At 48.5% G+C, this 24,550-nt stretch overlaps 2 protein-coding genes across 5 annotated transcripts in view; both read left to right on the top strand.

Moving 5' to 3' along the window:
* Window positions 1-4,956, top strand: part of MICU1 (mitochondrial calcium uptake 1) — a 230,222-nt gene extending 225,266 nt beyond the window's left edge. The window contains exon 12 of one of the 2 annotated variants that reach the window (XM_029245049.1): window positions 3,962-4,956. In XM_029245049.1, the coding sequence (XP_029100882.1) occupies window positions 3,962-4,122 (161 nt within the window). In that variant the 3' untranslated portion in view covers window positions 4,123-4,956. The remainder of the gene's footprint in view (window positions 1-3,961) is intronic. The other variant, XM_029245050.1, reaches the window with a different exon arrangement.
* Window positions 4,957-14,528: 9,572 nt separating this feature from the next.
* Window positions 14,529-24,550, top strand: part of DNAJB12 (DnaJ heat shock protein family (Hsp40) member B12) — a 20,200-nt gene continuing 10,178 nt past the window's right edge. Inside the window, exons 1-3 of one of the 3 annotated variants that reach the window (XM_029245539.1) lie at window positions 14,529-15,120; window positions 22,931-23,111; window positions 24,323-24,468. In XM_029245539.1, coding sequence (XP_029101372.1) covers window positions 14,988-15,120; window positions 22,931-23,111; window positions 24,323-24,468 — 460 coding nt within the window. In that variant the 5' untranslated portion in view covers window positions 14,529-14,987. The remainder of the gene's footprint in view (window positions 15,121-22,930; window positions 23,112-24,322; window positions 24,469-24,550) is intronic. The other 2 variants (XM_029245537.1, XM_029245538.1) reach the window with 2 other exon arrangements.

Genomic DNA, 24,550 nt, shown 5'->3' with positions numbered 1-24,550 from the left:
GCTGGTGGCTCCTGTATTGAAAATAGCACAGATAAAAACGTTTCCCTCATCGCAGAGAGTTCTAATGGACAGCACTGCTGCAGAGAGAGTAACTCTCCCCAGGTTTTGTTTTTACTCTAATCACTTTTAGGTAGTTTGAGTTTTTTTCCAAAGAACATTTTTATAACTTTTGAAGCCAGTATCCAAGAGCTGGTTTGTGAAGTGAATATGGGAGTAGTGGCAACCAGCATCACAGTTCCCCTCTTCTCCTGGGAAGTCCTGGGAAATGTTTGATTTTCCAGCCTTTTAGAAGGAGGCTGTATCAATATCTACTTCTATTACCTTTAAAAAATCATTTTATCTCTGGGACCTAATTTTTTAATTGACATATAATTGACATATAACATATTAGTTTCAGGTGTACAACATAATGATTCAATATTTGTGTATATTGCAAAATGATCGCCATAATAAGTCTAGTCACCATACATGTTACAAATTTTTTTTCTTATAATGAGAATTTTTAAGATCTACTCTCTTAGCAACTTGCAAATATGCAATACAGTGTTTTTAAATATAGTCTTCATGCTGTACATTATATCCCCATGACTTACTTATAACTGGAAGTTTGTACCTTTTGAAGCCCTGCACCAGAATTCATCCACCTCCATCCCCCACCTCTAGCAACCTCTAATCTGTTCTATATATCTATGAACTCAATTATTTTTGTTTGTTCGTTTTAGATTCCACATATAACTGGGATCATACAGTATTTGTCTTTCTCTGATTTATGTCAGCATAATGGCCTCAAGGTCCATCCATGTTGTCAGAAATGGCAAAGTTTCCTTCTTTTTATGGCTGAATAATATTCCATCGTACACACAATGTATATACACACACACACATATCACATTTTCTTCATCCATTCATCTGTCCATGGACACTTAGGTTGTTTCTGTGTCTTAGCTCTTATAAATAATGCTGCAGTGAACATAGGGGTGCATATATCTTTTCAAGTTAGTGTTTTTGTTTCTTTCAGATAAATACCCAGAAGTGGAATTTGGATCATATGGTAGTTTTATTTTTAATTTTTTGAGGAACTTCCATACTGTTTCCCATAGTGGCTGTACCAATTTACATTCTCTCCAACAGTACACAGGGTTCCCTTTTCTCCACATCCTGGCCAACACTTGTTATTTGTTGTTGTTGTTGTTGTTAACAGCCATTCTGACAGGTGTGAGGTGGTATCTCATTGTGGCTTTGATTTGCATTTCCCTGATGATCAGTGATGTTGAGCATCTTTTCACGTGTCTATTGGCCATTTGTATGTCTTCTTTGGGAAGCGTCTGTTCAGGTCCTCTGCACATTTTTAATCAGGTTGTTTGGTTTTTTGCTGTTGAGTTGCATGAGTTCTCTGTATATTTTGCATTTTAACCCCTTATCAGTATATGATTTGCAGATATCTTCTCCTGTCTAGTAGATTGCCTTTTCATTTTGTTGATGGTTTCCTTTGCTGTGCAGAAGCTTTTTAGTTTGATACAATTCCACTTGTTTATTTTTGCTTTTGTTACCTTTGCTTTTGGTGGTAAATGGGGTTTATTTTCTTTTTGTTTGTTTGTTTGGGGGTTTTTTGTTTTTGTTTAATTTTTTTAATTTTTTTTTTTTTTGGCTGCATTGGGTTTTCTGCTGCTCGCGGGCTTTCTCTAGTTGCGGCGAGTGGGGGCTACTCTTCATTGCCGTGCACAGGCTTCTAATTGTGGTGGCTTCTCTTGTTGCAGAGCATGGGCTCTAGGTGCGTGGGCTTCAGTAGTTGTGGCACACGGGATTCAGTAGTTGTGGCTCACTGCCTTAGTTGCTCCGTGGCATGTGGGATCTTCCCGGGCCAGGGCTCGAACCCACCAGGGAAGCCCAGGGTTCATTTTCTTAATCTACAGAAAAGGGAAGTAGATATTAAATTCGAAAGCCATTGTCATTTCTACCAGTGCAAGATGTTAGGTCAAAATGCCAGGGGACAGAGAATTCCGATTTTCAAACAGACTTGTTTGTCACAGAATTTAGAGTTGCAGTCACAGATCACACATGCACACAAATGACATTCAGTCATATATCCAATTCACAGGTAACAAAGGCCGTTCAGACTGGTCAGCCCTGGCCTTAGGGAAGCAAGAAGCAAATCCCAGAGTAGTTTGAATGAAATAACCTCAGGTTTGGGGAATTCCCTGGTGGTCCAGTGGTTAGGACTCTGCGCTTTTACTGCCCGAGGGTACAGGTTTGATCCTCCGTCGGGGAGCTAAGATCCTGCAAGCCCCACCACCAAAAAATAAATAAATAAAAATAACTTCAGGTTTTTTCATCTTAAGCTTCTTTTTATACAAAATATTAAGAATCCTATTTAGACCTTTTTGTTCTTTTAATTGCATTCTTAATAAGCCGTATTACTGATTAACTTTCAGCCCAGCCAGGCTACTTTTTAAGTTAAAGTATAATATACATACAAAAAAATGCAAATACCATAAGTGTGGAGCTTGATAAATTTTTAAAAACTGAACACACCCATGCATCATCCTGAAGCAGCACATCACCAGGACCGCAGAGCTGCCTGGTGCTGCTGCCCTCCAGTCACTTATACCCCCGAGGGCGGCCACTTCCCTAACTTCTAGTGCCATAGGTTAGCTTTACCTGTTTTTTGTTTGTTTTAATCTTGCTCTGAGGTATCCCTGAGGCTGCCCATGCTCTTTTCAGACAGCAAACATGGGCCCGTTTAGATTTTCAGGTACTCTATACAGAAGTAAACCAATTATTCCCTCTTACCACTTTCTTCCCAGACTGATCATTAGTAGAGGTCTGTTTGCTAGCTTCCTGTCACCACCAGTAATGGCTGCGATTCTTTTAATCAGCAGACATTTACTCCTGAGCATCTAGTCAAATGGTAACTGTCCTCTACTTTTGGAGTGGTTACTATTCCACGTGGCTTGAGAAGTGACCTTGGGTCAGACCAGATGCTCTCCAGGTTCTCCTCTAGACCTGAGAGTCTGCCACTGAAGAGGGTCAAATGAGAAGCCATGAGAAAATGGGTTTAACCCAAAGCCAGGTTTTGATTTTAGTTTTCACCATGAAAAGCCTCATCATGTCGTACCTGGACTATTGCAGCAGCCTCCTAATTGGTCCCATACTCACTCCATCTGTGCCACTCCAGTCTATCACCATCATCCAGCTAGAGAAATCTACCCAAAATGGAAATCTAACTACATCTTACTCCCCTCTCCCAGTCTTTTCCTGCCCTGAAGATAAAGTGCAAACCCTTTCATAAGGATACAAGATCCTTGAGGACCTGTCTCCTGCCTTCCTCTTTGGTTTACTGGCCATACCCCTATCTTTGTGTGTCCAGCAATACCTAACTCCTTGTAGATCTCTAACAGCTGTGCTGCTTCCTACAGGTGCCTTTGCTTATGCTACTACCACTACTGGAATGCCTCCCCCGTCTCACTCCCCTCTGCTTGGCCACTTCCTGCTCATCCTTTGGGATTCAACTTAGGAGTCACCTCCAGGAAGCCTTTACTGACCTGTACTTGCACCCTCCCCAGCCTGGGTTAGATAGTCTTCCTCTGTGCCCCCATAGCATCCTCTGTTTACCCCATTATGGCATTTACCATACTATTGAAATAATGTACTTGTCTCTCCCATAACCTGATGGTATTTCAAGGGACAAAGTCATTTTTATCTCTTTATTCTCAACACCTAGCACAGGACCTGACATATATATTCTCATTCAACTTCTGTCACACTACACGGAACTATCCCTGAGTTGCAATTGGAAACATCAAGGACAGAACAAAACAGTTCATTTTTAACCAAGAGAATTGAGTTTGGCTGTGAGAGAGCGCTAGGCTTTGGGACCTACATGATGTGAGCAATGGAATTGTCTCATGTCTTTTGTTCCAAGGCTGTCACTTATCCCTGTTGTGTTTGCCTCTTCTTCTAGGCAACGGAGAGCTGAGCAATAAGGAATTTGTTTCTATCATGAAGCAACGGCTGATGAGAGGCCTGGAGAAGCCCAAAGACATGGGCTTCACCCGCCTCATGCAGGCCATGTGGAAATGTGCACAGGAAACTGCCTGGGACTTCGCTTTGCCCAAACAGTAACCCAGAACTGCACGAGGAGCCGCGCCTCCAGGCCAAGCACCCTGGCCCCTTGGGCAGAGCCTTGGCACAGTCCTCCCCGCTGCTGCTTCCGGAAGTAGTGCTCCCCTCCTCCTGGGAATGATCTCAGGACTCATCAAGTTTCCCCTCTCCCAGTGTTCTGATAGGCCCTGGTTCTAAACCAGTGATTCTCCCTAGAGGTCCTCAAAAACATGAGCAGGTCCTAAAAGCGCAGACCTTTGGCACGTTCGACAGTACTACCCATTCAAGCACCCTACAGACCAAGAATGCGGGACCCATCCATGTACCTGCCAACCCTGGGAAACACGCATTTCTTGAGTCATCTTGGTGTGGATTTATATTAACAAGAACATTCCTTGCTTCTCCTCCTGCTCGTGTTTTTTAAGCTACAAATTGGGAAAACCTCTGGCAGAAAAAGGAAATCAGTGATGAATGATAACGAGGATGACCCAGGCACCCTGAGCTGGTGGGAAGCCTGGGCCAGAGGAAGGATCTGTGTCAGTCCCCAGGGTGGCTCTGAGGCAGTGTGCACAGTGGGAACGGAGCAAGATTAGGAATTTAAAGTAGCTGCTGCATGGCTCTCTCCACTCCCTTCTTTTCCTCTCAGGCTCCCTAAGAAGACTCCAGCACAGCTGTGCTTATTAAATGAGCGGCAGTGATTAAGCTCATGGCCCCTGCGAGTGCCATTTCCCCTCCAGGCGTGTGCCTCTGAAGCTGAGTCCTGGCTCAGAGCCTGTCTGCCCTGTCTTAAACACTTGTAAAATAGCACTTTAATTATAACGGTTTGCAGTAAAGCCCCACCAACCACCGCCAAAGGCTCTTGTCTCCTTTATTTTAGGGTCCTCTGGGGCCCTTTTCATTTCACTTCTCCACTGGCTTTGAGATCCTAGCAGCAGACCTGTTTTCTTTCCACCAGAGCCTGGTCCTTCCTGTTGAGAAGGCACTTTAAGCATAAACAAAACGGGCATTTGGAGGTTAGTGGTGGCATTTTCCAGCAAGGTTTGGATAGCATTTCATCCTGGACCAAGGCTACCAGGTCCAATGTAGTCCTTGATTACTCATGCCCCACGAGAAGGAACCAAGACAGGGTGGTGGGGGATATGAGACATCATCTGGTACGGTGGACCTAAGTGTTAAGAACCATAGCAACCGGGAATTCCCTGGCAGTCCAGTGGTTAGGACTCTGCCTTCTCACCGCTGAGGGCCCGGGTTCAGTCCCTGGTCGGGGAACTAAAATCCCAGAAGCCGCGCAGCACGGCCAAGAAAAAGAAAAAAGAAATGAACCATAGCAACCAGTGTTTTATGTGGATTCAACTCTGCCACTAACTCAGTGTGACCTTGAGCAAGCAAGCAATTTCCCATGTTTTCTCAACTATAAAATGACAGATAGGGTTGAGCTTAATGGGCTTAGAGGTTTCTTCCAGGTCCAGAAACCTCTCCTTCAGCTCTTCTCCAGAATTCCTACAACCTCCAGAACCTCCAGGTAGTGCTCCTTGGCACGATAGGGTCTCGCATCCAATGTAATAGCACCACCACACCAAAAACCCAGTGCTTCCTGCAAGGCCTAGAAGTTGGTAGGGAGTGTTTATCAGGCAGAGAAGAGCAGAGACATAGGTCTGCACCTGTGGCTCCACAAGGACAGTACTAACCCCAGCATTTTCTCCAGAGCAATTTAATAACCTCACTTCTAACATCCTTTCTGGGAGCAGATTAGATTATCTCTCAAAGGAGCTCCCCACTCATGCACCTCATCTATCTTCCACTGTTTCCTTTCTTGTGGCACGTATTCCTGGCACCCAAGTGTAGCCTTTGCCTTGCTCATTGCCCCAGGGCTGAGGCATCAGCAAAATGTGAGCTTTTTCTAAAATTTGTCCCATAATCCCCAAATCACTCTTTTCCCCAATCCTCATTTCTCCAGCCTGAAAGAGAAGTCCCTTTCACAGCCTCTGTGGGGCATTCACTCCCTCACCAGGAGAGACCTGCCAACTGGCCTGGGTTCACTGAAGCTGAAAGCCAAAGCATAGCAGGAAAGGATAAGGATCTCACCTGCAACTTCTTGAAACCCAGGGTCAAGAGCACCTATGACAAGTACGTGGAATTCCAACTGAACTCCATTAGCTCCTAGGAGAGCCGGAGGAAGCAGAGGCGGTCCAGGTGCTCAAGAAGACAGGACAGCCACACTTTGGCACAACAGGGCAAATGTGCAGGCGAAAGGTACAAGCTAAGTCACCCAGAAGAGGCCAGGATGCCCCAAGGAAGTCCTTGACCAAGGGACCAAGGAAGCATGTGAGCTCCCTGGTGGTCTGGTGGCTAGGATTTGGTGCTTTCACCAAGGAAGTATGTGAGCAGGCTGAGGGGACTTTAGTAGGCAGAGTTTGGGGGTAAGGCTGGGAGCATTTGGGAATACAGAAGGCTGATAATGTGCTTCTCTTTTTATTCCCATTGTTTCTAATACCTAGACAGAATAACTTCCCCTCTGCCTTCAAGATTCAGATCAAACTGTCCCTTCCTTAATCCTCTTCCAGACAAGATTAATGGCCCCTCCTTTGCCTCCCAAGGATCTCTTGCCCACCCATAACAACGCTGCTGTAACTTGACGTAATTTTTGTGAGATTGTCACCCACAAAGTTCAGACCCAAAGCAGTGACATAATCAAAGAAAGAGTCCACCACCAAAAGCAAATTTTAAAATATTTCTCGGACGAGGTAAAAGTGATACTAGCAGTGCCTCAATAAATTCCTCCTGAGACAGGCTGGGACCTAGGGCCTTTACTGCAGTGCTTGCACCTGGACACACATCTCCACAGCAACAGAGTACAAAGAAACTAATGGAATTAAAAATAACTGCATGCATGCCGCAATCCGGGCAATTCTGAGCAATAAGATAAAAGGCCACAAACCGACCGCCACTTAGGTGCTGGGAGCAAAAGCAGGGTTCTGTGCATGATCCCTGCACACGGCACCACCAAGAGGGTGAGCAGAACACCTAAGCCACTCCTCCGGCCCCATCTGCAGATCTGCCTCCGTCCTCACCCCACTGAAGGAACCAGCCTGCCCTCCATGGAGAGCGAGCAAGGGCACCTGTTACTTATCGCTCCCTCGTGCTACAGCACAAGTCCCAGTAAAGCCTTGCCTGAATTCCTCATCTGGCCTCTTATCAATTTCTGTTGGTTAAAGAGTCCAAGGACCCAAGTCAGTAACACTCCTACACACCCACAGCTGTTGTCTACTTTTGTTATTGTTCTCTGCTTCTTAAAAAAATAAATAACTCCCCAGTTCTAGCCTCTAAGCTTTGGAGAGGAAATGAAACTAAGAGGGGAGCCAGGCTGCTAGGCTTCCTTGATGGGCTCAGCTGGGCTTCCTAGATGATCTAAGAGGACAAGCAGGGAGAATGTGGAGAGAGAGTTACTAAGGAAAGAGCATAAGAACATACATGATATACAAAAATCATCATTTTCAGAGTTTTTAGTGCCCCACCTAGTTTTATGTCTGGTTGGAGCACAGGCACTGAATAGGACTCTTAAGACAAAGGAAAAGGCCAGACGGTGACTGCTGCTAGACAAGGAAGAAAGGACAGCAGCAGGGGAGGCCGGAGTCAGGTTCCCAGGCCAGAGCATCCTCTCCAGGCCCAAGCACAGCCCAAGCCAGGTTATGTGTCCCAACAAGCAGCTCAGAAAAGGAACGTGGAACAGAGTAGTTCAGCTTTCAGGCTTTAGGTGCCACCTGCTGGCAAGAAAGCTTAGCGCCAGGAGTCACTGGCAGGGGAGGGGCAGCTGCTGGAGTCCAGCCTAGCCCCAGTCCTGCTCCAGAGAATAGGCCTCCCAGGGACCTGGGTGGCATCGGGTGGAGGGAGATGAACAACCAGAGATGAACCATAACCACGAAGAGAGACACAATGGATATGACAATACCTGAGGGGAGAGAAGCAGCCGGGTATTGTTCTCTGTGGCTCCAAAATGGGAATTTTTACCAGCAAGTGACAGGGTAAGAGTCACCATTCATTCTACAACTCTTTACTGATCACCTACTGTGGGCCAGGCACTGAGCAAGGTCTTCAAGGAGTTTGCAGGAGGAATCTAAAAGTGAGAAAAACAGAAAAGAAGCAAAAAGGTTAAGTACAAGCTGTGTGAGAGCACTTAGAAAAGCAGAAGGCTATCTAATCCAGATTTGGAAGTTCAAGGCAGGCTTGCAGAGAATTTTTTTTTATTAAAAATACTGAGACCTGAGGGTTGAGTAGGAGTTAACAAAGGGGGAAGGAGGAGTGTCCGGGCAGCAGGTACGGAATGTACAAAGGTCCAAAGACCAAAAAGCATGTTTCTGGGAACGGAAGTTCTAGGGTGTATCCAGTAAGTACAGATGGGGGAATGATTTTGTTACCCAAGGATGAATTAAGATGGCGGTCATTCACAAAAAAAGATGACAAAAAATACCGTTGGGCATTTTGAAACACACTTATAGATAACTAATAGGTTGTAGAAAAAATCATGATGGAAATTTTTAAATGCTTGGAACTGAATATGATAATGAAAATACTAGATATGAAAACTTGTGGGACACAGCTAAAGGGAAACTTAGAAACATCTTAACTTCCATACTTATGTACAGAAGATGGGCTGACAGTTAATAAGCTAAGCATCTGCCTCAAGAAGTTGGAAAAAGGGGCTTCCCTGGTGGCGCAGTGGTTAAGAATCCGCCTGCCAATGCAGGGGACATGGGTTTGAGCCCTGGTACGGGAAGATCCCACATGCTACGGAGCAACTAAGCCCATGCGCCACAACTACTGAGCCTGCGCTCTAGAGCCCATAAGCCACAACTACAGAGCCCGAGTCCCACAAGTATTGAAACCCGCACGCCTAGAACCCGTGCTGCACAACAAAGAGAAGCCACCGCAGTGAGAAGCCCGCACACCGCAACGAGAAGCCCGCACACCGCAACGAACAGTAGCCCCCGCTCACCGCAACTAAGGAAAGCCCACACGCAGCAACGAAGACCCAATGCAGCCAAAAAATAAAAATAATTTTTTAAATTTATAAACAAAATATTCTATACCTATAGTAAATTGGATCAATAGTTAAAAATCTGCTTACAACAAAAAGTACCAAACCCAGATGGCTTTATATAAGGGAGAAAAAAAGAAAATAGGACCAGGTTCTATAGGATCCTGTAAGCTCCAATAAGGAGTTTGGACTTCTATCTTAATGCCACTTGGGAGCCACTGAAGGGTTTTAAGCAGGAAAATGACATAATGAGCTTTGCATTTTGGAATGATGACTTTGCCTGCAAGGCTACAGATGGATTGGAGTGGGATCCAGGTTGGAGACTGCTATAATAATCCAGTTAACAGATGCTGGAAGCCTGGATTAGGGGAATGGCTGCAGAGTTGGAGAGGTGCTAACAGATTTGGAGATTTGGAAGATGTTCAGATCACGCCTGAGGGGTAAGCGTGGGGCATATAAATTGGAGGATGGTAAGGGAGAGGAAAGAATTCAGCATGAAACCTAAATTTGGGTAACTGGGTGTGTAAGAGTGCTCTTCGGGGGTAGGGAGGCTGAGAGAACCAGGTTTGGGTGGAGAATGATGAGGCAATTTTTTGATATGGTGCCTGAGCGATATCCCAGTAGAAATACCTAGTAGGTAGGTAGATATGAGTCTGGACCCAGGAAAGAGGTCTAGGGGATCTCCTAAAAACCTGGGTTCTCCCAATTTCAAGGCCAACTAACCATGAACCCATGAGGTCTGAATCAGTGTCGTAATACCAGCTCCATCTCTTCCCCAAGAGAAGCCGGGAATAGAGACCATCAAAGAGAAAGGAATTTGAATCAAAGAACCCATACTTGGGATGTCCCTGAAACATACATGTTTGGGAGAAAGGACTTCAAGTGCCCTGTGCCCTTATCCTCCAGCTTCTGGCCCGCCCTAGATGTGAGGTCTCCTCCCTCTTTAGGGAGAAATAGGGAGCAAGGGACTGAAGTGGAGATCCAGAGATGCTATGGAGACAACTTCATGTGTTCATTCAACAAATAATTTATTGAAGCTAAAATTGAAAATTCAATTACCTATCAGTCATTCACACTCTTGGGTGAATTTTCATCATCTTCAATGTGAGGTTTAGGTTTCTCTCTCTTTTTTTTTTTAAATAGGTGAACATTCACATGTTTCCAGAATCAAACTTATATTAAAAAAGTATACATTGGAAAGCCTCATTCCCAACCATTCCCACAGCTGTATTCCATTGTGTTCCATAGTTTAATCAGTAAGGGTCGTTTTTTTGGAGAGAGATTTTGGAGGCTGGAGCTCTCTGAAAGGAAGGCCTTGGTGGATAGGCATTTGGAGGCAGCAGGGGACACTGCGGAGTCAGCGAGCAAAAGAGCAAAGGACAGGAAGTGGGGGACATTCCACTGACTTGGTAATTCTTCCTGGAGCCTTAGGAAGGAATTTATCCCCCTGGCTAGCTCAGGAAAACTCTGGATAAAGTGTTTGGGGAGAGAAAAACCTGTCTCTGGGATTCATTTATTCTATTCATTTAACAAATATGTATTGAGCCTCTGTTCGGTGTCAGGCCTTGTGCTCAGACTGTGGGGAGCATAAGGGCAAGATCTCCATCCTGGTTTAGCTGGAGACAGGATGTAAACAGACTCACAAGCAAAGGGCGCCAGCTGTGCAGAGCGGTGAAGGTGGGTGTCCATGGAGGAGCCAAGCTAAGTGCTATGGGAATTCACGCAGGGAGAGCTCTTGGAGGAGTTGGCCCTTTCTCAGCCTCAGACCCAGGCTCAGATGTCATCTCCCCCAGGAAACCTTTCCAATTCTACACACACAAGTAACAGCTCCCTCTTCTGAGCCTCTTCAAGCTTACACTCAATCCCACTGTTGTACTTACCACACTGTCTTCTAATTCTTTTAATATCTCCCCTACTAGACTGAAAGCTCCCTGATGTCGGGTCCTGTCCTTTATTCTCGGTGCATCTCTGAATCCCTAAAACTCTGCACAGTGCCTGGCTTTCAGTGTAGACATCTATTAAATTTATTCCATCTCTCCACAGAGGAGATATAGAGTTTAAGCTGAGCCCTGAAGAACTAGTTAGATTTGGACAGGTGTAAAAGATAATTAAGGAGGACAGGCAGATGGATGGGGGGTGGGAGAAGGGGGTGAAATGTATCTTAAGAGTGATGGGGAGGGGACCATAGGAGATTAAAGCATGTTAATTAAGGTCAGACTGAATTCTTAGTGTCCCTGGAGGAGAGGAATCTGGAGGCTGGTGGTCACCTAATACAGCACAAGGTTTTTTTCAGCTCTAGGAGCAAAATGAGGAGAAGCTGAGATTCATTGGGAGAATCATTTTCCCAGTGACTTCACCTGGATTTCTATGAAGGCAATTAAGGATGTTATCTCTCTTTTTAGGCCTCATCCTCCCACCCATGCCATGATTCCAGCTAGTCAGGATAGAAATTTCTAATTTTTTCCTTAGATCAACATCATGACATCTTGATTTCAAGAACTATCGAGGAGAACTGTAACTTCAGGTCACCCCTGGCATACCAGTTACATTTTCAAACAACATCTATAGACCAAGGGCCATAATGTTTAACATGAACTGAGCAGGAATGTGACTCTCTTCCTGGCCTTTGGACTGAGAAGGAACCACAGAAAGTCAAATTGCCTCCGGACAAAAAGGACACCCGGTTTGACATCTTTAAGAAAGGTAGGGAGTGATAACATGGAAGAAGCTGGTTAGCCCAGCATTCAGGCTGAATTTATAATCCCTTCTGAAACAACACAGCCTTTCTGAATTGAAACAGTTCCGTGAAACGAGGCAGGAAGAGGTCCTATCACGCACGCACACACTCCGCCGCCTCTCCAGACCCTGCCGACCAAAAGCCAGATTATTGACTGTGGACTCAAAATTGATATGCCTTGTGGGAAGGGAGAGGAGGGCTTACAAGCCAGTAGGTGAGGAATCACAGTCCAGTTCCTTAACACAACAGATTACAGGCCTTTTACACAGGAGCACCCTTCTCACAAAGTGATGTGCCTGTTGCCAGCCTGACAAGGGAGGGGCCTCGTGACACTCAGGAGGTGGAAGAGATACTTAGCAAGAGAGGGGACTACCTAGCAGTCCCAGTCAACAAACCTCAGAGAGGCTATTTGAAAGGTGCCCCAGTGTTTATCCTTTAACACATATGAAGGACCGATCAATTTGTGGAGACCTTAACTTTCTCTAAGCGTAGGGCTGTCTTATTAAGGAGACGCTGATTTCTTCACACCAGGATACTCTTTACAGCCCAGCTTGGAGTTTTCATTGGGAAGAGAACAGTGAGAATGGAAAGAAAGGTTGGATGTGAGGAAATTTCCAAGGGTGAACCTGTAGCCAAGGAGGCCATGACCTTGCTTCTTACTACACTGAGCAAATAAAAGCTATCTGAAAAGAACTTCCTTGTGTTCCCACTTCCAGATCTGCCAGCTGGCCCACAGTATACCTAGCCACACTCCTGAAAATCAATGAGTTGTCCATGCCACTATCTAAAGCCATGCCATCACCATGCCCGGTATGCCACCTCCTCTGTCTATTCCTATAATTGTCTCCTCTCTTTCCTTTTACCAAAATTTCTCGCCCAATTAAATAATTCCTATCACAGAATGCTATAATGTATCCCATCTTAAAAAACAAAAACCAAACTTCCCCACAGTCTTCCTCACATTCCCCACATTCTTCATCCATTTCTTCCTTGCACTCACTCTCTGAAATTCCTTCCTGTCAGGCTTTCACGGCTTATCATCCGCTGAGAGCAGTCCTGTCAAGGTCACCACCGACCTCCACCTTGTAAAATCCACTGGTCATTTCTCAGTCCTCACAAGTGCTTGTCCTCCCACAGGGTTTACCAGAGTTTGGCCCCTCCCTCCCACTTGAAACATTTGTTAAGTGAAAGTAATTTTCTTACCTTGCCAAGCTGCTTCTTCATTCCCCCTTCCTGGATGCTCCTGTTCCAGACCTCTAAATATGAAACTGGCAAAGGGCTCAGTAACCAGACTTCTCCTCTTCCCTACCTACACTCGCTTCCTTGGGGCATTTAGTCCCACGGCTTTAAATACTATTTGTATTTCTTTGTCCACCTCGCCTCGAAGATTTAAATGTCATTTATATATAGTGATAATTTCCAAAATTATATTTCCAGGCCCATCCTCTTCCTTACACCCTACTTACATACAAATTCCTACTCTACGTCTCCACTTGACTCCAAAAGGCATCACGAAGTTAACACACCCTAAATCAGACATTTAATATTCCTCCTACCAAACTGCTCCTCTTACAATCTTCCCCCAGCTTCGGTAAATGGAAACTGTTCTTCCACTTACTCAGGGCAAAATCTTGGAATCATCCTTGACTCCTTTCTTTCTCTCACATCCCACATCCAATCCATCGGCAAAATCATTTTGATTGTCTTCAAAATATATCCAGAATTTGACTACTTCTCGCCACCTCCACCATCACCTTTATCCAAATTACTATTAATTCTCACCCGGATTATAGTAGTAGCCCCCGAACTCTCACCTGTAGTAAAACTCTTACCAAATCTCGCTGGGAAGGCCACATAAGGACTGAAGAATGACTGGTGGGGACTTCCCTGGTGGTCCAGGTGTTAAGACTCCTCACTCCCAATGCAGAGGGTTTGATCCCTGGTCAGGGAACTAGATCCCACATGCTGCAACTAAAGATCCAGCATGCCGCAACTAAGACCCAGCGCAGCCAAAAATAAGTTGTTTTTTTTTTTAAAGAGAGAGAAATGACTGATGGATTTGCCGAAGTGGGTCACTGGTAACGTTGATAAGACTGCTTTCACTGGATTGATGGGTAGGCATAAAAGCCTGACAGAACTGGATTCCACTCTACGGTGGAATCCTACATGCTCCTGTTGATCTGTAATAACCCACCAAGAAAATTTCCCTTTCAGAGCCCTTGTATTTGCTCTTCCTTCTGCCTGGACCACCTTTCTTCCAGGTAGTCACATCTGGAATACCTGCTTTCTCTCTCTCTCTCCTGAATTCAGATTTCTATTAAAATGACAGCTTCTGAGAGAAGATTTCTCCTATCAAGCTATTTAAAATAGCACCATCCACTCTCAGTCCCTTTATTTCTTTATCTTTTCTTTTTCTCGTCATAGCATTTATCAATTTTTTTTTTTTTTTTTTTGCGTTACGTGGGCTTCTCACTGTTGCGGCCTCTCCCGTTGCGGAGCACAGACTCCGGACGCAGAGGCTCAGCGGCCGTGGCTCACGGGCCTAGCCGCTCCATGGCATGTGGGATCTTCCTGGACCGGGGCACGGACCCGTGTTCCCTGCATCGGCAGGCGGACTCTCAACCACTGCACCACCAGGGAAGCGCCAATCACTATTTGAATATATCTCTTTATTGGACGTCTCCCCACCCCACTACACACACTAGAATGTAAGCTCCATGAGGGCAGGGGCTTTGTTTTGTTCGCCTACTGCATACCTAGCCGGGCAAATAGTGGGTACTCAATAAATATCTGTTGAATGAATAAATAAGAGACATTCGTCTCAAACGCATAGAGTTACTACCAAGAACGTGCAAGCATACAAAACTTTAAGACCTCCGAATATGCCCCCTTGGACTCCAGGAATGTGGGCTTGCACCCTTGGCGCCTCACTTTGACGTCCCCCTCTTAGAAGACATACGGTAGCGCCTCCGCCCTCGCTCAAATCTCGGAAAAGGCGGGGCGGAGGGTTTATGTCATCACCCTGCGACCGCCTGCCCCGCGACGCGCCGGGTGCTGGCTCAGCCTTTCGCTCTCCCGGCCTCCCCCTCCCTGGTTCCGCGCTCTGGTTCCGCCATGGAATCCAACAAGGATGAAGCCGAGCGCTGTATTAGCATCGCCCTCAAGGCCATCCAGAGCAACCAGCCTGACCGGGCGCTCCGCTTCCTGGAGAAGGCGCAGCGGCTGTACCCGACGCCGCGAGTTCGCGGTGAGTGTGAGGTGCCGGAGACACGGAGGGGACATTAGAACTGATGGGGGGAATACGGGAACGGACCGACAGGAGCAGTTGGAGGAGGGGGAGGGGTGGCGAGGCGCGGCTACGCCTGCGCACTGAGACGCGCGGTGGCCGCCGGGAGGTGTAGTCTTTGGCTCCCACGCCTCTCCGGGATGCTGGACACCTGATGACAGGGGCGACAGCGACTTCAGATTTCCAGATGCTTGCAGAACGCTCTGAGATTTGGAGTTCCCAAGAATGAGAGGCGCTGGCAGACGGGGCGAAAGGAACTTACGTGGAAGAGAAATCGAAACTACTTTTCCCAAGGGGCCTTTCGGTGGCCCAAGGCCAGTTGCCGGCCTGAGAAATATTATAGTTCAGGAAAATAAAGATAACTCCTCTGAAGGAGAGAATGAGTTCTATAGAGGGAAAGAGGACTTCCGACCTTCGGACGGCCTGAAAAGGCATCTCCATATCTTCACTCCCTCGCACGTCTGCGGGCGAGGGCCAGGGACCACCCTCCCCAAACTAGAGCCTGCCTTTTTCACATTCCACACACCACCTTGGAGCGTCTGTCCTGAGACCGGGCTCTTCACTCCCTCCTGGAGACTCTTCTCCCGCTTGGGAGACTCAGAGCGATGGCCTTATCCTCCCCCACCCCCCCTCGCCCCCAAGAGTCCATGAATGGCCGGCCATGTGGACGGCTGGACAGCCACAGGCTGCTAAGCGGCCCTAGACTGTTTCCAAACCAGAGAGGGAATAGTGAGGTTGTCTCTACTACTGATCATCTTCCTCTACCCAGGAACCCTTTTTTTCTTTAACCTAAGTCTTCTTTGGAGTTTTTCTTCATACACGCTGGAGGGGAGAAAGAGGTTGTCCATTAAACATACAGAGTTTGCGCCTGCAATTACCACTTAGTAAAGTGGCGTATAGCAGGTACTCAGAAGACCCGGGTTCTCATCCTAACTGCTACCATGTGATCTTTCTGAGCTTGGGTTTCCTCAACTGGAAAATTAGAGGGTTGGCACAGATAATGTGAATAACAATCATACCCATAGGGCTTTTCAGTTTAGAGAGCTCTTTCAGTGCATTTTCTCTCTTGAGCCTGCCCTATCAGGGAGGCAGAGCAAAGATCATTATCTTTGTTCTGTAGATGAGGAAATACCTCAGAGGCCAGGGACTTACCCAGATTACACAGCTAGAAATTGGAAAGTTCTGTGACTCTCTACATGTTTAGTAAAGGAATGAAGTGAAACTGAACAGCATCAGTCAGCCTTCCAACCCTTCTTACCTGTGTTATGCAACTGAGAAAGGGTAATAGTGGAGGAAGAGACAGCCTGGAATGCCTGAATTTTTCTCCCTCCTGATTCTGCAGGTTGATCTTTGGCCTGTTTGTCGTAGAGTTTCAGTCTGTATTTTCCAGGACTCCTGAGGTAACCTGCTCAAGGAGCTTTTCTGTGAAATCACACTCTGTAAAAGGGGAGCCCTCTATATGGGGCAGGGGGGGCTTCCAGCTCTCAGCCTTCTGACTCTGATACTTCAAGGGTTCAGAAACAGGCAGCCAAGAAAGGATGGTAACAACATGGCCTGTGGAGCTCTTCTGTCAGCAAGCCCCCTCGTCCAGTTCAGGTGCTTGGATGGGTGTCCTTCCTGGGGCACAAGTACTGGAATTGGCTCAGGCAGAAGAGTGACCTGCTGCATATTTGTCATATTCATGTTATTCTGAAAAGAGTATATGGCTCGTGATTCTCTGTGAACTTCACCTTGTGCCATCTTGCAGCCCTGCACTGAGCTGACAAGGATGTGGGGGTAATTTGGGCTTGAGATGGGGAAAGCTTGGTTAAAAAATATTAGGTAGTTGTCTACACTTGATGTTTAAAGTTTGAACTCATTCCGGATACGCATTTAATGCAAAGACTTCTTTCTTTTCTTTCATTTGTAAAGTCTCTGCTTGTTGCTAAGTGGTAATAACAAGATTGGTAAGACATGATTGTTCACCTTAAGGAGTTTCCGATCTAGTGAAGGAGACAGAGTTACAGAAAACGTAATATTGCAAACCATAAAACAAGAGCTGTGATTAAACAAAAATTAAGCACAGTGTTAGATGCTGAGAACCTAAAGATGGTTGTGAAAAATCCAGTCCCTTCCCTCCATGAGTTCAGTCTGCTGAGGTGGAGGGGAGTATGGGGGCCGGGGGCGGCGTGGAGGATACACTATAAGCAGTGTCATGACGGGGACGTAAAATAATTGTAGATCACGGCGAAGGAAGGCTTCAGGGAGTAGGATGGGAGGCCGCATTTGAACTGCACTTTGGAGGAAGGTAGGAGACTTGAGAAGGGCATACGGGGGAAAAAGACATGGAGGCTGCAAGTTGTAAGAGGTGTGGGGGAAGGGATTGAGTTTAACAAGATGTGGAGGCTGTGGCGGTAGTAATTTGAGTGCAGAGAGGACTATGGTTGGAAAATAGGATGGAGCCAGATGGTGGGAATTCTTTCCTGCCATGCCAGGATATTTTCACTTTATTCTGTAGTTAATGGAAAAACTACTGAAGTATTTGATAGCAGGAGGAAGATAAGGGTACTGTTCTTAAAAAGAGAACAGCATAGGGGCTTCCCTGGTGGCACAGTGGTTAAGAATCCGCCTGCCAATGCAGGGGACACGGGTTCGAGCCCTGCTCCGGGAAGATCCCACATGCCGCAGAGCAACTAAGCCGTGCACCACAACTACTGAGCCTGTGCTCTAGAACCCGCGAGCCACAACTCCTGAGCCTGCGTGCCACAACTACTGAAGCCCGTGTGCCTAGAGAGCGTGCTCCGCAGCAAGAGAAGCCACGACAATGAGACGCCCGCCTACTGCAACAAAGAGTAGCCCCTGCTCACCACAACTAGAAAAGCCCACACAGAGCAACAAAGACCCAACACAGCCAAAAATAAAAAACAAACAAATAAATAAATAAATTTATTTTAAAAAAATAGAGAACAGCATAAAGGGTTAATGAGTGGGAAGAGAGACTCAAGGCAGAAACCTGTTGGGAGACACTTGCCTTGTGTGGGTTAGGAGTTATGAGGGCCTGAGATAAGGCAGCATGGATCAGGATAAAGTCACTGGAGGAAAGGTACCGAGCCTTCTGTGAGAGAAGGATGCTGAGGAGAAATAGGGACTCAGAATTCAAGCCTGTGTGACCAGGAAGAAACCAAGGCTGAAGAACATGGGTGGGAAGAGATGGGCAGAGTGCAAGGTGCCTGTGGGATGTTCCAAAGAAGCTGTCAGCTTGGAGCTCAGGAGAGAGCTCCCGATTCCAGGTGAAAGTCTGCTGTCATCAGCTGGATGGAGCTCACTGGAGTTGTGCCTGGCTGAGGTCACTGTGGGAAAGTGTGAAGTGTGTAGCAGAGGCTGCTGCAGGTACAACCATTGCCACATCTGCCCTTAGGCAATAGGCAGAGACAGAGGAAGCAGGAGAGTGAGCTAGAGCAACAGCAGGAAAGGCAGTCCCAGGAGAGGGCAGTGGCCAGGGAGCCACGGAGCCATGTGTCAGGGAGGCTGTGAGCAGCACTGTCAGTTGCTGCAGAGGCCACGTGGGAAAACGGCAGGTCGAGAAATGAAGGGGAGAGGGGCAAGAGCATGGTGGAAGACTGGTCTTGGAGAAGTGGAAGGACAGGCGGAGGGCTGGGGTGAGAGGAGGCTCAGAAACCTCGAAGGGTCAGGGGACCTCACAGTGAAAGGATGTGAGGGGACCTGAAACTCTGCCGCAGGAGGTGGGGTGGGGAGGCACCGAGGGCTGGACAGATGTAGCGGGGCCCTGAGCTGGGAAGTCACAGGGCAGGGGGCCAGTCTGTCCCTTTCTGAGAGTTTCTGTCCAGCCCCTGCAGCCTGGTAGCCCTTGGCTTCACTGCAGGCAATGATGGAAGGCACTGTGTTTTCCAGGGAGCTGATGAGGACATCTGCAGACCCCAGTTTCCCCAGTGTACAAAGTGAGGGTTAGCCATGGAGGACAGCTCGGCTGCCTCAGATTCAGTGGAAGCACCTGGCACAGAGACTGACACAGTTCAGAATGAGTAGCTGGTAATATTGTGATCTGGGCTGATGAACTGGCCAGCCACGGGAGCAGGCTGGCCAGGGAGGTAAGGGATCCCAAGGTGGGGAACTCGGGGCTTCGGAAGGTAAAGTCTCAGCACTCAGCAGGCTTTGGACCTAGTTGTAACCGTGAGATGTCAGGCCGTCCCAGACTCCGGGTCCATGCCAAAGGCTGCCCAAGGTTCTATGCAATGGCTGGCTCTGGGGTCCAGGCTAAGTCATGAAGGCCAGCGCATGGGAGAAGGGAGGATTGGTAGCTGAGAGAGTTTGGCATTCAGGGTCCAGGAATGAGGGATGTACCAGGGCTGGCAAGGTCCAGGGTGGGGCTGTCTGTCGAAGGACTGAGCGCACCCCCCATTGTGCGATCAGTCCTTCCATTTACCTTATTTCATAGAATCTTACTTACCCCCCTGAACAACTCTGTGAGGGCAGGGACTGTGTCTTCACTGAGGAATTAGATAACTTGACAAGGCCACGTGGCTAATTAGCAAAGGCCCCAGACTGTCCAGCCCCACTCCCAGGCTCTTTCCCTAATCCAGCCTCCCTCTCCTCACTTAGCTTGGGCACTGCAGGTACATAGAGACACCTGGAGATGAAGTTACAGTAACAGATGACACAGTGTTTGTTGGGCATTGTGCTCAGTTCTTTGTAAGCATTCACTCATTTACTGATTTACTCTTGCAAGTTTCTTGAGGAAGATAGTTTTACATGGAGAAGCTAAGTTAACTTGTCCAAGGTGACTCTGATAGCAAGTGGCAGGCCAGGTTTGAAGCGGGCAGTCTGACTCTCCAGGCTGGGTTTGAGGAGGGGCCTCCCCTAGTAGCTTTGGCCGTAGAAATGCTCTCACATCTACCTGAGCTGCTACTGCTCCCACCCCAGCTTTGGTCTCTTCCACCAATTTCCCTTCTTTTTAAATGTCTGCCAGCTTTACTGGGAAGGGGCAGAGTCAGGATTTGAACCCAGTCATGTCTGTCTAACTCTATCGCCACATTAAGCTATTCTGTCTCCTACTCTTTTGTTACTTTGCCTGTCAGCCACTGTGCCATGAGGGATGTAACAGTGAGACAGGATGAGGCGGTCACATTCGGGGCCTAGCAGAGGGGATGTCCAGGCCACAAGAGAGACTTAATTGTCGACAACCAGAAATCTTGAACTGCCACCTCAAATAGGAACGTTCTGTGTGACCCAGAGCACATCCATTCCCCTTTGGGCTCTCTTTCTGTAGTGTAGGGAAATTAGAGGGGCTGATTCCGTGTAACTGCCTAAGAAGCTTCCAGACTCTTCCCTGAAAGGTACTGGAGAGAGTCCATCCCATCTCCTGGCTGATGCTCCTGTGCATCTACAGCAACGGAATGGCTGGTCACGTTGTCCTTAGGGCATCAGCCTGGACCACTGGGGCTTCCAGAGAAATCGAAATGAACAGCTTCTTTAAAAGCCCTAGGAAACCAGCAAACCAGCTCCTCCCTCAGTGCCATCTTGATCAGCATCGCTTTACCTGTTGGTTTCTTCCTTTGCCATTTCCTTGGTGCCTGGCATAGACCTGGAGCCTGGGACGGCCTGACGTCTCACAGTTACAACTGGGTCCAGAGCCTGCTGGGTGCTGAGACTTCGCCTTCCTAAGACTTGCAGGTCCCCAGCGCCCACACCTTGGGTCCCCTCGCCTCCCTGGCCAGCCAGTTCATCAGCCCAGGTCACAGTATTAGCAGCCCCTCATTTCGAACTCTTACTCTATGTCAGTCTTTGTGCCAGGTGCTTATACACATCTCATTTCATCCTTATCTACTGTGAGGAAAGCGAGATTCAGAGCAATTTCACAGATCAGCCAGGGTCAGTGTTAGGAAGTGGCTGAGCTGAGATTTGAAACCTGGGTCTTTGTGAATGAACTTCTCTCTTGGAACAGCTGTGCTGGAAGGGGCTCCGCCTGCCAGGCTCGTGTGTTCTGGGATAGCAACTTAGTCAAGAGCATGGTGTCAGGAGCTGGACATCCTGGAATTTAAGTGCTGCTACTCATCTTGTATAGCCACAGGCAAGGTGATCAAACGCAGCTCCTCCCTTACAACAGGGATGGCAGTAATAAGACCCAGCTCTAAAGTCACTATCAAGATTAAATGGGTGTGGGCTTCCCTGGTGGTGCAGTGGTTGAGAGGCCGCCTGCCGATGCAGGGGACAGGGGTTCGTGCCGCAGTCCAGGAAGATCCCACATGCTGCGGAGCGGCTGGGCCCGTGAGCCATGACCGCTGAGCCCGCGCGTCCGGAACCTGTGCTCCACAACGGGAGAGGCCACAACAGTGAGAGGCCCGTGTACCACACAAAAAAAAAAAAGATTAAATGGGTGAATACATGCAGAGCACCGTGTCCAGGCCTGCTGACTCACAGTGAGCACTCATCACTCTCTCCTCTGAGTGCCTTCCCAGGCTTTGCTACAGGGGCCTCTCCACCCCATCATGCAGGGCAGGCTCACCTGTCAGCCTCTGTATTGGGATTTCCCAGCTGCTGACTCAGTGAGGACACGTGAATTTACAGCGGTGGCTCAGGACACAGTGGTCCACTTGAGCCCCAGTGCTCTGCTCTCAGCGAGCCCTGCTCCAGGCTTTGGGTGAGACCCACACGCGTCGCAGTAGAGAGTGTCTGACACCCAGCACGGCGCCTGGAGCCCCGCAAGCACCTGGCACATTTGAAGGAAGCTGATGACCATCCAGACTGTGCTGCCATCCTTCCTCTGCACAGAGGTGTCCTGGGTCCCTGCAGTGGTCCAGATACCTGCTTTCCCAGGGCGCTGTACCCCAGGCATGACTAGGGGGCTCAGAGCTGGTTTTGTGCCTGTAATAAATGGGCACAGGGGACTCCTGCCAGAGATATAGGCCTTTCCTCATTGAGTCGGCAGGCACCAAGGACTTGGGTTTGAATAACTGTGACCCTCTCTGAGGTGACAGCTAAGGCCCTGTATAGACTATGAACATTGAAGTAGGACATTTGATGTGGCCAGCCATTTGGAAAAGGTAAACAATAGCAAGCAGAGAGCACAACAGCTGTTAGTCCTGAGTCTCACACCACCCCTGGCCCTCTGGGGAAGAATCACTGCCCCCCATTCCTCTCCATGGCTAAGGGAGAGGAAGCCTTCTCCAGGAAGCCTTCCGACCAATCCCAGCTGACTCAGATGGTCCTGCTAAGTGGAATCCCCATTACAGAGTACTTTGCCCATCTTCTCACTCAATGGAAGGTGGCTATTAAACACATTACTTTGGGATTTTAAAAACCTAAAGCGTTAATGGTTTATTTTTATGCTGAGTTTAAAAATGATCTATACCTGGGCTTCCCTGGTGGCGCAGTGGTTGAGAGTCCGCCTGCTGATGCAGGGGACACGGGTTCGTGCCCCAGTCCAGGAAGATCCCACATACCACGGAGCGGCTGGGCCCGTGAGCCATGGCCACTGATCCTGCGCGTCCGGAGCCTGTGCTCCGCAACGGGAGAGGCCACAACAGTGAGAGGCCCGCGTACCGCAAAAAAAAAAAAAAGATCTATACCCTAAGAACTGTGGATCCTAAGAGAGCAAGCAACTATCCCGTTAGCCCTCCACAGGCCCAAGTCAGGGAAGGAGCGAGCTTCGTTGGGAAAAAGACTGGGTGGGATGCGGGGGTCCCGGGATCTCCCAGGGCCAGGCAGTCCCTCGGCCATTGTACATGGCCTTGCTGGAGGAGGAGCCCTGAATAGTTTCCTTGCTTTTGCACAGCCCTGATCGAGTCCCTCAACCAGAAACCACAGTCGGCCAGCGACCAACCACAACCCACAGAGGCAACCCAGGCGACCCATAGGAAAGCAGGTGGGGCTGGCACCCCCTCGGCCAACGGTGAAGCCGGAGGAGGAGAGAGCACCAAAGGCTACACTGCCGAACAAGTAGCGGCTGTGAAAAGGTAGAGGGCTGGGTGGCAGGCAGGGGCCAGAGCCTGGTGTGTTGGGACATTTTCAACTCTAGAGAAGGCTTCCTGCAGCCTGTCATCCACCTCACCTGGGAGGGTCTTAAGGCTGGAGGATGTTCAAGAAGTCGAGCTCACCAGACCCTCTCCTTGTTTCCCACAAGGCTCTGGAGTGCCGGCCTCAGGGCTCCACTGTTCCTCCCGCCAAGACAACCCACAGCAGAGGCTGGAAATGCTGATGCTGCCGGCTTCCTCTGCCACTGGCCAGCAGGTCCTGGGCCTCATTACACAGCCCTGTTTGTCAGAGATGAGGCCTGGTCTCCCCTCCAGATACTCCCACAACCCACACTTCTGCCCCCAACAAAGGCCCTTTCAGATCAGAGCCTGTGTTGGGTAGAGTGGAGACAGGAGACGGTTATCCCTCCGAGGCTTGGGCCGACCCTGCACAGAGCAGCTCACTACCAGGCTGAGACGGTCCAGCCAAGGCTTCTCAGGAGTGGCTACTCCTCCCATTTCTCCTGAGGCCTCCCTACCAGCCAGCCTCGGGAATCCCTCTGCAGTCATTCCCACATGGTCCTGGCTGCTACTGAAGACATTGGCAGGCTTCAGGCCTGGGGTTCAGCCTCTGTGTGACCCAGCGTGACTATAATTTGCCATAAAAGCATTTGCCAAATTTACATCTTTCTGACCAGACAGGATTTTGACCAGACAAGCCCATGGGTTATAAGCAATAGAAACTGATTATGGGCCAAGAGTCAGGGGTTCTCCAGGGAGCCCAGGAATAAGAATTAGTGGAAAAGAAACAGTGTCTCTTCAGGGCCCTGAGATGGGGTGAACAGACACCTGCCGTGTCTGGCCTCTCTGTTACCCCCTCAGACTCGGATAGCCAGGAGAGTAGAGCTGGCAGAGCCTGGAACACACCTGCCCTTGGGCAGAAGCCCCTGATGGACAGACACTGACAGTCCTTCTGTGGTTGCCTGCAGTGAGGGCGCTGTTAGCTCAGGGAAATGGTTCCTGGCCTGGCAAAAACAGCGACTGCCCCCTCTTAAATCCTGAGTGTATTCTTGCTGTCTCTACTGGGCCTGTCCTGCTGGTCCCCAAGCCTGCTCAGAGCTGTGCACCCACACTGCTCTTTCCTCGCCCGCCACACCTCCCCTACGTGTTTCTCCACGTAGAGGTCCCCCACCAAGCTCCACTCCCTTCTCTAGGGTCAAGCAATGTAAAGATTACTACGAGATCCTGGGGGTGAGCAGAGGGGCCTCAGATGAGGACCTGAAGAAGGCCTACCGCAGACTGGCCCTCAAGTTCCACCCTGACAAGAACCACGCACCTGGCGCCACTGAAGCTTTCAAAGGTGAGCCGGCCCTGGTTCCCTAGTGTTTGGGTGTTCTGATCGCCTGTCCTTGGGAGGGAGGGAGGGAAGGAGGGAGGGAGGG

The sequence above is a fragment of the Monodon monoceros genome, unplaced genomic scaffold (genome assembly GCF_005190385.1).
Source record: "Monodon monoceros isolate NGI ecotype Baffin Bay Population unplaced genomic scaffold, NGI_Narwhal_1 Super_Scaffold_4, whole genome shotgun sequence".
NCBI classification, from domain to species: Eukaryota; Metazoa; Chordata; class Mammalia; order Artiodactyla; family Monodontidae; genus Monodon; species Monodon monoceros.
This window is presented reverse-complemented; position numbering and strand designations above follow the sequence as displayed.